At 39.9% G+C, this 16121-nt stretch overlaps 1 protein-coding gene across 1 annotated transcript in view; it reads right to left on the bottom strand.

Annotated features, from left to right (window-relative positions):
* Positions 1-16121, bottom strand: part of rin2a (Ras and Rab interactor 2a) — a 45757-nt gene that overhangs the window by 16013 nt on the left and 13623 nt on the right. The window contains 1 exon segment of the mRNA XM_020594153.1: positions 8109-8246. Coding sequence (XP_020449809.1) covers positions 8109-8165 — 57 coding nt within the window. The 5' untranslated portion in view covers positions 8166-8246.

Raw genomic sequence — 16121 nt, 5'->3', positions numbered from 1 at the left:
AGACTGCCTCTCCCATGCCATGCAGGACAGTGTTCAGGCTGACACCAATCAGAACTGTCACTACTGGCATCTGCATCTACGGTTAGAAGTAATTAGTTATCAGAATAAAGGGTGGTAATGACAGTTCATATAATCATGACACTGCAGTTCTTTGTACTGTATTTAATTTTAGCCCACAGCTGTTTTGAGATTCAAACAGTGACGATGCAGATGTGGAATGTTTTTTACAGTCCCTGATACCAGCAGGACAAAGCATAACTGAGAAACTGTTTTCAGACGACTCATCAACGTCTGACATTATGCTCCCGTTTCCCATCTCCGCCACATACCATCACACCATCACTGCTTGAAAACCTCTTAGAGTAATGAAACATGAGAACAGATTCTGGTAGAATTCATTCCTAAATCAGAATGGTTAAATACAATTCACCACAAAAAAGGACTCCAACAGAGGTGAACAAAGGCAACAAATAGTTTTCCTGTTGTCTTGTTTTTTTGTTTTTTTTTACATTCCCCTCACATGGATTCAGAGCCTCCTCAACCATAATTAAATAGAAGAAATTCAGATGCTTTGCACTGATGATCTGGGTCAAACAGCGCAAACCAAGATGGCCACAGACCACAATGTAATGAAGACCAGAAAGTTTAGGCAATTGAGGTAAAGAATATAAATATCAACTACATGCAAAATATATGCCATATTATCAAATTTGTCTTGACTGCCTTAAAGAAATATTCTTCAACCCAAGTTTTTGGTCTTTTAATGAATACTTTCTACTTCAACTACACATTTCAACCAGTAGGAGGCATCCTTTTCCAAACTACTGGTGACCAGTCAGGCTCCAGGCCAGACAACAGTAAACACAAGCCCCTCTAATCCTCCCCCCTTGGAGGACTAAGTGGAGCCAGCTCTATTAAAACCACAGGCTCCCTCGCCTTTGTATCAGGTCAAAACCCTATTATCCAACACAAACTGACAAGTTAGCACCAGTGTTACTGCGGCACTGAAAACTGTATGATTCAACACAGACCAGTGATGCTCAGTTTGAACCCTGGTGGAAACAGCTGACCAAAACTGGAGGATTAGCCAGCACCCTCACACAGCTGAGTGCCATTTTTCAGGGCTAAATAAATCCTATAACCAGAAGCTACAAATAGCAAAAGTGGCAGTATAGAGAAGGAAAGTTTGTAAAACTAGGTTGTCTCATCTTTCAGCCCTCTTACATAACAAAAAATTATCCCACAGGCTGCTGACAGAGGTTATACTCTTACAGCATGCAGGAAAGATGCAGACGAAATTCGGATGATTGGACCTCCACTGGACGACAGCTAGGCCAGATTACAGACCAGTCAACTGACAGCTGATACTCCCAAAGCCTCACGTTTTAATGTGAACAACTGTTATGAACATTTGTTAGGAGTATGCATCATTAATGCACAATAATAATGTGAATAATAAGGACTTTAATGGACATAACAGTATGTTTATTCACTTCTTGCTGAGACTTAGATGAGAAGATCAATACCAATACCATCCTCACAGCTGTCTGTTAGATATGAAGCTACAGGCAGGAGGTGGTAGCTTCACACGATGACTGGAAGCAAGGGTAAACAACTTACTCAAAGCTCACTAATTAACCCATTACAGCTAAATTATTTAATTCTTCCAAAAGGTTTAAAAATGAAATGCATGTAGGGAGCACTGCAATCTTGTTGACAACCACAACTTGTCATTTTTACCCTGCCTTTGGACAGAGCCAACTGCTTCTCACTCCTTCCTGCCTTTATGCTAAGCTACACTAACTGTTTTCTGGCTATACAGTGGCCCAGTCTTATTTTCTGTTTCTTGGTAAAAAAGCAAAGTGCATTTCTCTAAATATTAAACATTATAAGTGGCTGCTGCTACATTATAGTACCTTACCATTTTCTGCCATGTACATACTGCTAAATTAGTGTTTACTATAAACACAATGCATATACTGTATGGCAAGAGTTAGGGAACCAGCAGGTCTTCGTTTGCCCAAGGGCCCTTAAATCTGGCCATGAAAAGAGGTAGAAAGACATTTATTACCTTTTCTTATTAGACCACCACTGAATTATAGTATATGAAAATGAAATGAAAATGGTAGAAAAGGGCCAGAGGAGAAGACGCTAAAAATTCCTGAGCTTTAAAATGAAGGTCAGAGAACGATGGTTATGTACAGTAACCCAAGCTTCTATCACAACGCTAGCAACCGTGATTGTGATTCAGCAGAGTGCCAGGAGGAGCTCTAATGGTGGTGTCCATGAAGGCCTTATGAGATCCAGGAAGGCACTCTACCATAAAAGTCTGTTTCACTGACTTTTATGAACCTCTCCTGCTTCATTCATCTGGGTTTGTTTCCACTTTTTACTGATTTAATTCACTCTAGTCTGCACAACATATAGATACAGAGTTAGAATGAAGCAGGGATGCAAATTTCACACACAGAAATACACGTTTGTACAGTTATCTTTGTGAAGACACTCACTGATATAATGCATTTGCTACTCCATGTCAGAAAGTGAGGACTGGCCAAAATGTCCTCACTTTCCCAGACTGTCCTGATCCCATGGTATAAAACTCAAACTGGGGTTTATGACGTACAGCTACACACACGCACAGGAAGGGTTGTTTATTCCGCTCGTTTAAAACTACTGTATGTTTGTGTGTCTAAGCATAAACATGTGTATGGAGAAGTAAGCGATTCTCTGCATGGGCTGCTGTGAAAGCCATGGTCGGAGTCAGTGGGAAACTATGTTTGGTTTTGACACAGAGCGCTTTCATGGAGGGAAGTGATGATGGAAAAAGCTGCAAAGGAAATTAAAGGGAGACAACGTTCAGTGTTTGTTTCTTACTTCATCGTCTGTCCTTGTTAGCTTTGAAAGCGGTCATTCATCTGTGCAAATGGAATGAAGTGAGCATACTGTATGAAACCAGGTGAAAGCTGTAACATTTTATAGAGACACAGCAAGCATCACAGGTTTTAGGTGCCTTTACACAAAGCAGTAAGAAGAGCCATGAGCATGGCTGCAGCTAAACTATGAATACATGTCCAATTAACAGCATTACCAATACCAGGAGCAGCTTTTTATAAATTTTCATGCACTAATTTTCCTTTTATCAGGCCAAACTTGATGTGGGCTACTGTCTTGGTTGTGACATGTAAAGTTCATTTTTATGCCTCCATGCCAGCAATAGCTGCAACCGGAAGCATTATGTTTTCAGGTTCTCCATCCATACACCAGTCTGGCTTATGTGAATACGATATGTCTGGAATGCTCTGATGGCATTTCTTCAAGTGTCCATTTGAACTCAAGGATGAATTGATTAAATTTTTAGGGGTCAAAGTTAAAGGTCAGTGACCTCAGGCTGGTCCCCTTCCCATGAGTTTGACTGGTTGACAGGCATACAACTGCAAAATGGTAATTCTATTTTCAGTGTACAATTAAATTAAAAAAAAGTTTATTCATACCATATAGTAAGGATATTCACAAAGCACATCCACTTCAGCAATAAATATTAATTTTGAAAACAAGAGCCTCTGAATTGTGGGATTTGTGGCAAACCTGCAAGAGAACGAACTCTAGTTACTTCTACCTATAGCAAAAACATCAAGGGTTTAATAATACCTACCAAATAATAAAATAACATGAACAAAAAGACTATAATAGATGATCTGACAACATTAAATCAAATGACAGTGTGAGTACACTGTTACAACATGAACGGTGTGACTCACAGTGATGAACCTAGAATTATAACATGACTCTGCAGCTCCCTTAAGCTTTACACTGAGCTGCAGTTCATTGTATGACTGCCCAGCCCATGTTACTGTTTCATACTGTAGCACTGGCTTTCAGACAGAGCAGGCAGCTGTTTTCAGCAAGAAAGCTATAAAAACCCACACACGCTATCTCGCTAAGCACCAAATAGAGCATCTTGCAGCCAAGGGCCGGATATTTTCCTCAAAAACTGGTAGAGACCAAAAGCTAAAAGAGAGTGACTACTGGACTTACATTCACGGGGTGGCCAGAAACAAGATTCCAAATGAATGATAACGTTGGACTGTTCATCTCCTGGAACCTCTAAATTATATAAATTAAAGAAGCAACAGCTTAACAAAAGAGAATATTAATCTGCATAAGTGTGGGTGCCTATAATGAATTATCATAAAATTATCATAAAAGATTTAATCAGCTTTGTTGCTGTTTTACTGTTTAGGTTAGCATGAGAATACCCTCACAGCTCCTTATCTGTATTCACACTACTGTACATTAAAGCTACTCTACCTAACTTCTTTTCAGTCTGGAGGGAGACTCAAAACAAAATCAAACTTTAGGCCACTCCTACCCACTATTTGCCCCTCCCACCACATCCTGTTTCCTATTGACAACATAAACTACAGATGCCTAGTTGTGACAAACTGTACAAAATGCAACCTCCAGTCCAAATCTAGCATTACCTGAATAATGAGAAAATTGGTCAGTCCAATAGAAAGCTCTGGTTGCAAAGCACTAATTTGACACAAAGCTCAAATTGCTCTGAAATTGAAATATTAGTTCAATACAAAGGTAAAATCATGTCTATGCTAAGTCACTAATGCTATGAAAACAAACATATTAGCTTGAGAAGAAAAACACCACATCTGAATCAAATTTGAGACCTTTGGCTTATTTTCTCAAAAAGCCAAACTAATGTTAACCCTGGTTTTTGCTATTTCTTTGTCCTACTCTCTCTGTACAATATAACACTGCGTTTTTGGTCTGGCAGCCACTGCTTTGGGGTTTTAGCTGCTGAGAGCTCCTCCATAGTTGGGTGTTTGAAATGACTACTCATGGTTCAAAAAACTCTTTTTATAACCTTCGCTAGGTGACAGGCAGGGCTAATGTCTAGACCAACCATCAAAACAAAGGGCAGAGAAGCAGTAGGGCTATACAGTAGGTAAGAGTGTGTCATGGAGGGGAGTGGTACAACTGCAAGACACCATGTTCTGCTCCATTCCAACTGATTTATTGGACAATGTCTAAAATCTTAATTAATGCACCGTTAAGTTGTAACCAACAACTACTGTAATCAACACTGTGCATGTTTGAGTACTACTTTATCTGATGCCCTTAGTAATAGAAGGCAGGTGATGAGCAGGGAAAGTCATCTAACTTCTTCTTCTTCTTCTTCTTAATCTAGCCACAGCAGATGCAAGCCAGTGACTTCTGTGCCGGTCCCAAGCCCGGATAAATAGAGAGGGTTGCATCAGGAAGGGCATCCAGTGTAAAAACATGCCAAATGTAAACATGCGAATCATCAGTGTGAATTCCATACCGGATCGGTCAAGGCTCGGGTTAACAGCAACCGCCACCAGTGCTGTTGACCTACAGGGTGCTGGGGGAAATTGGACTATTGTTGGTCGAAGAACGAGAGGAGGTAGAAGGATTCGTAGACAGAGAAAGAAGAGGAAAGGCAGGAGTATAGGTCTGAGAATAGGGACTCTTAACGTTGGCACAATGACAGGGAAAGGTAGAGAGCTGGTGGACATGATGGAGAGAAGGAAGGTAGATATACTGTGTGTGCAGGAGACCAGGTGGAAGGGTAGCAAAGCGCGTAGCATTGGAGGGAGATACAAACTGTTTTATTATGGTGTGGACAGGAAGAGAAATGGGGTAGGAGTGATCCTGAAGGAGGAGCTCGTGAGGAATGTTTTAGAGGTGAAAAGAGTGTCAGACAGGGTGATCAGTTTGAAGTTGGAAATTGAAGGGGTAATGTTGAATGTAGTCAGTGGTTATGCTCCACAAGTAGGGTGTGAGTTAGAAGAGAAGGAGAGATTCTGGAGTGAGTTAGATGAGGTGATGGAGAGTATTCCCAGAGGGGAGAGAGTGGTGACTGGGGCAGACTTCAACGGGCATGTTGGTGAAGGGAACAAAGGTGATGAGGAGGTGATGGGCAGGTTTAGCTAAATGTTCAGGTTGGTCCACTGGTCACTCACCATAGCTGTCAAATCAAATATCAAAATTAATCATAAAGTGTGATATCACATGGTGGTGTCGTACTGAACTACACTATATTCAGAGGTGTTCCTATTATTCTGACCCTTTCATGTATGTAGCTGGGGAGGACAAAAATATAGAGACAGCATATATAAATGCTAATTTAAAACCTTCCACTGATGCATATAAATACGAGCCCAGCCCCGCAATCTTGTGGAAGTGCACAGCATCACTGCTAAAAAAAATATCCTAGGGAAAACACTGGACAGCATGAGGGAAATGCTGGTTAAGTGTTATTTTTCTGTGTGAGTGAGGAATGCTGAGCAACAGTGATGACATTGTGTGTATGTGAGACAAAAGAAGAGAGAGAAAAGGCATAGGGAAGAGAGACAGATGAAAGGGAGTGAGAGAGGGGGCAGAGAGAAAGAAAACAATAAGGGCTAAAGTTTTATTACTTCTATAAGTGTGTTTGTCAGGCTGCCATGAAGCACAGCTGGCAGCTTTCATTTCCAGCAGAAAGAGAAGGAATACTGGCAAGACACAGCTCCACTTTTATGTTTCTCCAATCAAAACTCTTATTACATTTCCTGAAAACATGAAGGAATGTGCCCTGTCAGGACTTGTAATGTGAACTGAATTTGAACCAAGCATGAAAACTTGACAAGATAACAGTCACTGAATGCATAAATTCTCTTATGAATACACAAAGCTGTTCCTAATAAACAGAAGAGCTAAGATAACATTTTTCTAATTTAAGAGTAAGTAAGAGTAAGAGTAATCTAAAATATGTTGTATAAGAATAATGTTTTCAACTGATTAAAACTATGAGAACTATAAGAACTGTGCTACAGGATAAGAACTATACTCCCCAAGTCTCAACAAAGGCAGAGAGCAGTTACATAATAATGACTGTGATATGTGATGAAGTACTATTTGTTATTATTCATATGAGAAAAAGTGATCTTTGTATAGCACTACATGAAATGATTGCAATGAAATGACTATATATATATGCAGCTAATCAATAACATTACCGTACGTGTGCCTGTTGCTGATTTTGGTACATATGTATTTACACTGAAATCAATGCAATGAATGAATCTCCAATTTGTACATTAAAGCTGTCTGAACAACACCAAATCATGCTACTATCTCGAGTCAGAGCTAATCAGCTAGCATGCTAATGCGACCTAACACACAGTGTTTTCTTTACTGTATGAGCATTTAAAAAAAAAATTATTCACTGTCTGAGATTTCTCCAGACAGGTATCCTGGCAATCAAATTTAGGGGCTTGGTAGCCCAGTTGTGCTGTGTTTACTGGAGACATAAAGCAGGGCAGTCACCTTAGTGAGATCCATTATTTTAATGGGTCTCACCTGCTAACTTTCTGAATTTCCCTCCAAACTATGTAACTGAGTGACGGTTTCACATACATGAAGGGTCGGGTGAAATATGGAGCAGAGTGGAGTAAGCAGGAAGAGAGAGGGCCGGGCGGAGCGATTGATTTTATATTGTTACATGTCTCACCTTTAATTTTAATTGAAATACATACAAAAAAACTGAATCAAGTCAATATTTGCAAAGACTTGCACACAGTTTTAAATAAAGTGGGTTCTTTATGACTGTATGTTTGGGCTTTTTATCAGGCTGAAGAATGAATCTGGGACTGGTCAGATGCCTCACTTGTTGTAGTGTGTGATGGATAAGAATATAAACATACAGTGTCTAAAACAATTGCACTGTACTGTATGTAACTGAACCTTTAGCCAAAGTTAGATGTGTCTATATCACCAGCCATCTTATAAACTGACATTTTACATGCCAGTCATATAATGGATACCATCCATTAGCATATATTTTGCATAGTAACATGTATGCCAGAAAGTCAGATTCTGAACTTAAACTGAGATGTAGTTACTAGCTTTTGGTTCTGTGGGGCTGTGTAACACTAGTGATTCAGCATAGTGTTACTGAGTTTTTGTGTTCTAAACACCAAGACCTGAGTCAGCCTTTCCCAGAAAAACACATTTAGTACACAAGAAGTGATGTGTTTTACATTTCCATTACATTTGAAAAATCAACCAAGTCATCCATCAGTTCTTACCTTAAAGAAGCTACCACTCCTGTCCGTGAGGCCGCTGGGGGGATTACTGGACGACATGTTGTCGATCCACAGGACTGGGTCCCTCTTACCTCCCGCTGTGTGTTTACGTCTGTGATAGTGTCTGCAGGGGCCAGAGGTCTGTGGGTCAAAAACACACTCAGTTCAGACACTTCAGCTGTGGTGCAACCAGAGGAAATGCCTGCTTTGGCCGCAGCCGATATTATGGGCGTGCTGGTCTGCTGAAATGCTTTCATTGTGACTCGCTGTCTCACTTGCCCTCGTTTCTTCATGCTCTAGAGATTTACCTTGACTTTCCTGCCTCCTCTCACTTCATTCTCCTTTTCCCGATCCCTCCCTCTCAGATAATTACAGAAGTCCTTCTTTTAAATCTTATTCCAATCCTCAGTTAATTTTTTTCTGGACCTCTGTCCTCTCATTACCTGTCTCTTCTGCTTCCCTTCTCCCTTGCATTTTTTACTTTCTTTCCTATATTTTGTTCACATGACCTCATACATACATAATTAATTTTCCATCGCGGAAAGCCTCGGTTGCAGCACATCTGCCCTTCTTCCCCTCTCGTCACAACAAAGTTTTAGGCCTCTGGTCTCAAATGCTCAAATCTATGCTGAACTGTGAAAAAGTGAAAGTCCACTGAACAATCCGACATTTATCTCAAAACATTAGAACACATAATAAACTGATATCTGCTCTTTGCCTCCACATTTTTGTTTCCTTCTCTCCTTGTTCTGATTCTGCTTTTGTTATTATTATCTGTCTTTCTGATTTGTCAACCCCTACCCCCATACTGTCTCACACTCTTCCATCTCAGACTGAAACTATTAGACCAGCCCTTCCCTTCCTGGCAGAGGTTCACAGTCCTTGTGAACCAGGGAGATGCTCTGTTCATTTGTCCATCCATACAAGCACTTTCATCTCACACAGGAAGGAAGCCATTACCCCCCACCATCAGAGGCCGAGGGGGAAGAAACAAAGGAGCACAGACAAATACAGCACAGCATTTAGACGGTTGAATCAGAACAGCATGCTTTATGACAGCTGAATCTTAAACTATAACTATGTTTTTGTTCACCTACTGCAAACTTAGAAAAATGGCAAGTTTTCAATTTACCAAAAAGAAATTTGACATATTTCCCAGGATGAATCATGTCCTGAAGGCCCTCCTCACCCTCCCTTGACAACCTGTACAGTTAAAAAGCTCTCTTCAGCTGTCAGATGGATAAAAATGGGTATCGGTCAATCTGTGGTAACATACAGACTAAACTCTTTGTCCCAACTTTCCTCATCACCTCCTGCTGTAATTATCAGTGGTGAGCCTCAGATGTTTACATTTTTGTAGTATTAGGCTACCGATTGTTTATTGGGCTTTCTGTGTTATTCAGTATGCTGAAAAAATAGAAAGGTATGGTTGTAATTATGATTTTGGCTGGTATCACTGTGGTAACGGTCTTGGAAGAAGCCCAACCAATCTTTTGTAGGCTGTACCTTATCACAGTGGTGCTTGAAGCTAAATGCTGGTCAACATGCTAATATGCTCACAATGACAAGCTATAATTTTGGCTATGTTTTATGTTTTGCTAATTAGCACTAAACACAAAGCACAGCTGGGGCTAATGGAAGTGTCATTAGTTCGGCAGGTATTCAGCCATAAAGTATTAAAGAAAAATGTCGACCTGATGATGGTGCTAGAGGAGTCATGTGATCTTCACCATCTTCAAAAATTGATCCTGAGGGAGATATGAATATGTGTACCAAAATTCAGGATAACTCCATCCAATAGTTATGAAGATATTACATCCAAAAACACATTGTTAACTTGCTGGTGGCACAAGCCCCTTTGTTCAGAGAATGATGGACATCTGCACCAAACAAGTCAATTAAATGCTGACCTAGCTACAAATCTGGTGACCCGTACAGACTGTACCCATTTCCTTACTGTCTCAAAGTAGAACTGAGAGTGTGGCATGATAGTTTCACTTCCACAAACAGAAGAAAAGTAGTACAAACAGAGAGCCTGAGAGATAAGTCAGATGAACTTCACAAAATAGCTCCCACCAAGGACATTTCCTGGAAAGAAGGTAGCAATAAATTCCTTGTATCCTTCTTCATGCATAACCCTCTAAACCTTACATGAAACTGAGAGCATGCTGGGAACTGTAGGAAATGTCCCACCAGGGTAGCTCCCCCTCACAGCTCTAGTCTAATCAACCCTAGCCTCACCAAAACACTGAAATCACATCAAACGCTCAGCTGTTCCAACACTATTTTGCTCAGTTAGACCACTGTGCATCTCTTTGTGTGTAGTCTATATGTGCGTGTGGAAGAGCTTCAGCTGCAAGTAAACAAAGATCCATCTGCGTGTGTAGCCCTTCCTATTAAAAACCACAGCCCCCGCCCCCGGCAATGCAATGCAGCACAAAGCACAAAGACACACTGTTCTAAAGGCACACACACAAGCATTAGCATGCACATGTATTCATATACTGAAATGGTATAAAATGGTATAAACTACATAGGCAAGATACAGACATATAGTACAGTGGTAACATGTGAATGCACATGAACCAAATCTCCCTTTCCCTCAGTCACATCAGTGGATTGGTGACAACCTCATGGACAAGCTCCCTCCTCAGGGTCTGGGAGTTGTTTATGAGAGGAACACTTCATGCAATTGGTTGGGTCTCTCCCACATTTTTTTCTTTCTTCCCTCCTTTTTAAATAGCCGTTTTGTTTTTCTTTGTAGACTGCATAAGTTGAAGACACCCACACTTCAAACTCTCACACACAACCAATGTAAAACCCTCTGTCTCTTCTGTAAGGTCTTGTATCTATTGTCTTGTCTTCTATGTCCTGCTGTTTTGTTATTGTGCTATTTTGTGGTACAATTTAAAAAAAAAAAAAGAGAAGCAGAACCAGTAAGAGACTCTCATACACACATAGACCACAGTTTTACATAACCATAATTCAAAAAGAACCACAGCATGACTTCATTAAACGCTGTGATATTTTTGTTTGCTAGGACCTGCATTTTCTCCCAGTGGGGTCATACCAGCTGTGAGGCTGTACCATCCTACACCAGTACTCATGAATAAACATCAGTGTTTGATGGACCTGTAGACACAGATGTGGTTTTATGTGGCACATCCTTGTATGTCATGTATGTCAACAAAAAAAAGAAGCTATTTTGACAAGAAAAACAATATTTAAACTCAGTGGTCCAATGTCCACCTACAGTAGAAGCTTATTGTGTGGCTTTCAACTACTCAGTTTTAATTCAACTACTGTTTTTAAGTTCAACAATGAACTTTCACAGTTGGTTTAAAAGCTATTGAGCCCCCTAAGGGTCGTGGTGGTGATTTTTATTTCCTTATATACTTTTGTGTTACCTACCAATACTTATTACACTTTTTTTATTGAAGTAACACATTAACAACACTACCAAACATGGGAGACAAGACCACAGATACATGACATTACAAAAGGTTATAGTGTTTTACAAGATTGTAGTGTGTGAAGTGTGGGTATTGCCAACTTATGCAGTCTATGAAATGCAAGAAAGGGAAAAGGAGGGAAAATAAATCAATAAAAAATTACCAATACTGATGATGCTAATAGTACTACTAATAAAATCAGCTTGTTACAGTTTTAGAGGTTGGTGGGAATGTGCGTGGCCTTGGCCCCAGGTGTTTGGTTCAAGTTGAAATGTGTTAAAAATGGGTTCCATGTGTCATAAAAAGCTCATAAACTATCAGAAGATCAAAAGGTTGGTCCAGTGGTTTATGTGTAGTGATTTTTTTTTTTGATTTCCAGTTTTGAAAGATTGTTTTCTTGTCAATAGCTAGAGAAATGAGGAGTGGGTTTTTATATTTAATTGGTAGGTTGTCGATTTCTATGATATTACTGAGTAAACAAAGTGATGGAGAAGGAGGGATTCTACAGCCCAAGATGGTGGAGAGTTTCTCTGTCACTGCTATCCAAAGGGAATGAACTGGTTGGCAGGTCCAAGTAGCATTAAAATAATTGTTGGTGCAATCTAGAATGCATTGTGAGCAAATGCCTATGTCAGTGAAACCCATTTTGAACATTTTACTTTCTGTAACATGGGTCCTATAGATGGTCTTGTATTGTATAAGTTGTAAGTTTACATTGCTGGTTATAGGAAACATGTTATAGCAAATTTCTGTCCAGAAGTCGGAGCTGAGGGAGAGAGTTAAACCATTTTCCCATCTGAGATTTGGTATTGTTATTGTTGAGTCAAGCAATAATATTAGAAGTTTGGTGCTTCTAGGCCACCTAGTGATTTCTTCTTTTGGAGTGTAGATTTGGGGTTTCTTGTTTTTCCAGTAAAATTGTGAAGTGATAGAATCAAGAGATTTAAACCATTTATCTGTGGGTGTTGTGGGAGGCATTGTAGTAGTTAATTTGAGGTAAAGTTTTCATTTTGACTTTATTACACTTTTCTGATCTATTTTGCCCAGCACAACCAGAGGGTAGCTATGGATCTGCTCACTGAATTGTACTCTTAACTTGGCATTAAGTACACTAACATAATATTACTGCTCAATAGTAAGCATGGCTATGTAATTAACCTAAGCATAACCTTAAATGTAATTCTAACTGAAGTCTTAACCTTCAAAAAGTCATTTAAACTTGTAAGGACAGGCTAAAATGTCCTCACAGCACCAATATGCTCTTACAACAATGGCACTGAAAAAACACTGGTTCACGCAATACAATAAAGACATGCACAGTTTATCTGGCACAAGCTACTAAAACTGAAATTATATAGTAAATGTCTCCGCATTCCTCAAGTCATAGAATTGTCTTTTTCTAATATTTAGTAAAAGAGTAACATGTCTTAAATTATGTCTGAAATGATCATTATTGCAAGTTTAAATTCATTCCAATCAGTGACTACAGCTCATGCATTGCTTTTGTGTTCATCCAGAATGCTCTAGATGCCATGCATCGAGTTTGAATTGCAAAAACTCTAAATCACAATTAAACAAAATAAACTTCACAACCTTTGTCCCTGTTACTCTGGGTAATCCTCTGGGTATGTGGTCACCTGTTCATAGGGACTATTTTTCTGCTCCCCTTTAAACTGAGTGATATTGCCCTTTAAATAAACACACACACTGGCCTGTAAAACTGGCAGAACGCTGATAAAACTTTCCTACCTTGTCAAAACACATCCAACAAACCTAACTGGTATTTTTTTAAACTGTCAGGATAACATGAAGTGCTGCTTCGTTGATGAGCTCTGAGACTCCATACTGCTGTCAGAGCAGTTGAGCATGTGGAGGAGGCTGTAGGCAGCTGCATAAACCCAGTGCAGATAAGAACTCCCACACGTGGGTCATGTTAAGCACTGAGACAAACCAGATGATGGTGTGGCTCTGTGTGAGTGTGTGCCCACAGGAAACACTGTTGAACAGATGGAAAGAGAATGGGTTTCATTTGAAAGCTGCATTGACTTTGACTATTTACTTAAAAAGAGGTAAACCAATTCTTTAAATAGTCTTGCCCAGACTTTTGAAAGAGTGCCAGCAGTTCCCCAGAGCTATGTGCCTGTCTATATGTGTGTGCAAGTGCAGCCACAGAGCAGAATTTGGGCTGTTGGTTTTTTGGTGAGTTCAGCTGAACCGACTGACTGGCCCATGTTGTGTTGGTTAGAGAGGAAAGTCTGTGTTTTTTTTTTCTAATATACAGGAATGCGATCACCCACAAGTTTTTCACTCAAGGATAGTAGGTTAGGATTATTTGCACTTTTTCTACAAAATGTTTACGGCCCTTCTGACAGCCAAACACCAACCTGAGGAACAGTCGAACCTCTAATCACGGCTTTAGATGTCTCACAATAGCAACGTGCAAAAGCTCAAAACCACAATTAAACAAATTAAACTTCACAATAAGGGAGGCACTTGACAATATCATGGTTGACAACTTTCCATACTAAAGGTTTGCTGAAAAAAGCCTGGGCAGTTTTCTCTGGGCTACTCCCCTTTAAATTAGTCCCAGACCACTGGATCCACCCCAGAATTGAAGTGGATGTCTCTGCTTTTTCAGTTCTAAAAAGAACATGTTTGTCAATGTTTGAAGTTCACTGTGGAAAATACTATTACCCTATTTTTGTGTATTGTGTATTAAATACTTTGGTGCCCTTATGTAACTTTTTATTTTAAGACTAAGTGTTCTTTCTGGTTTTTGACTCCTTACATGACTTCAAAGGAGAGCTGCACAAGAATTCCTATATGCCCAGACTGTCTGTTTATACATAAATGGCAAATAAAAATCTTGACTCTTGAACAGGAAGGAGTCAAAGATGCAGCAAATGGAGCAGGAACTTCCAAATGAACAGAAAGTACTGTAATTACCATGATTACACCAGCACTTGTTAGAGGTGTTAGAAAATATCAATACACCTGAGTATCTTGATATTACGTTTTGCAATACTGTATCTATTCTCAAAAACATCCGTTTGAGTTGCGTTTAATCCCCCGACCACTAGATGGCAGTGTTGTAATCTATCTCCACTCAACTGATTGCATGAAAAAGTAATTTTTTATAGATTTTATGCATATGGTAGTGTGTTGCTTAATTTGTTTTTCTAAAATTAGATTTAAAAAACCTCAATGCATTGCCTTATTTACAGTATCTCAGCATATCGAATCGTAAGCGTTGTATTGTGATACATAGCATATCGCCAGATTCTTGCCAATGCATGGGCCTAGCACTTGTTACTGTTGAATTCTGAAGGAGACATGGAAGACCGGCAGAGTAAACCTGAAATGTGGATCAAAATTCCTTCAATTCATTAGCCTGGTTAGATTCTCATTAGGCAACACAGGCAGCTGGTGCCCCATACCCTAAGGTGAGTGTTTGATGTGGAAAAGGATAGGCTAGCACTCTCATGTACAATAAATTGGAAGCTAACACCAGCAGCTGGGTAGCCTAGCTTAGCACAAAGACTGAGAACAAGGGGAAACAACTAGCCTCATTCTGTTCAAAAGACAGCTGCAACCATTAGGTGATTAATCAATTTATTAACTGGCAAAAGTTATTGGCAACTATTTTATAATTAATTAATAAGCGAACATTTGCTTTTACAAGCAAACATTTCAAAAATTAGCTAGTCAAAGCTTGTCAGATAGGATGATGTGTTGCTTTTCTGTGTCATATCTGATTCTCAATTCAACGATTTCAGGGTGCTTGCATACCCCAAAGCATGATGGGAACTGTAGCTCCAGACTCACAGCCTACTGTACTTTTCTTAATTCCCCGAGGCCATCGGGCCGCAGAGGGGGAATAGCGACTATTTATAAAACAATTTTTAAATGCATGCAGATTTTATCATCACCCTCCTTTTCCAGCTCTGAGATGTCCTTATTGAGTTGGGTCATTCTCTGGCCTTATTGTGGGCTGTGATTTATCGCCCACCTAAGTTCAATAAAGATTTTCTAGGTGACTTTTCTGATTTTTTGGTCCACTTTATGCCTAGATTTGACCAGGTTTTAATTATTGGGGATTTTAATATACATGTCTGCTGTCCTGACAAACCTTTAGTTAAGGCTTTCTTAGATCTTATTGATTCTTTTAATCTTACACAATTTGTGGCTAGTCCTAACCATGAGCACGGGCACACCTTGGACCTTGTCTTATCCTACGGTGTACCAGTTTGTGAAATAGAAATCTGTGACGCTGTGTCTTCTGATCATTTGCCCGTGTTATTTGTGATTTGACTTTATTTGTGATACAACCGCACCCTGCGCTACTCCACGGCTCTGCCGTATGTTTAATTCTTCCACTTCTGCTCAGTTTTCTGCCTTCTTTAGTGAAAATCTTGCAATCTCTGACTCTGCAGACGCAGAGGATCTCGCATTAGGTTTTCACTCTAGCTGTCAGGCTGCCATTGATGCGGTGGCACCACTGAGGATTAGTCGGCCTAGGGCTAAGCTCGAGCCATGGCTCAAGAGTCCCGTGCTGCCAGGCGTG

Source organism: Monopterus albus, unplaced genomic scaffold (genome assembly GCF_001952655.1).
Source record: "Monopterus albus unplaced genomic scaffold, M_albus_1.0 scaffold22.1, whole genome shotgun sequence".
Classification (NCBI taxonomy): Eukaryota; Metazoa; Chordata; class Actinopteri; order Synbranchiformes; family Synbranchidae; genus Monopterus; species Monopterus albus.
Note: the sequence above shows the minus strand (reverse complement) of the source record. Positions and strands in the feature narration are given on the sequence as shown.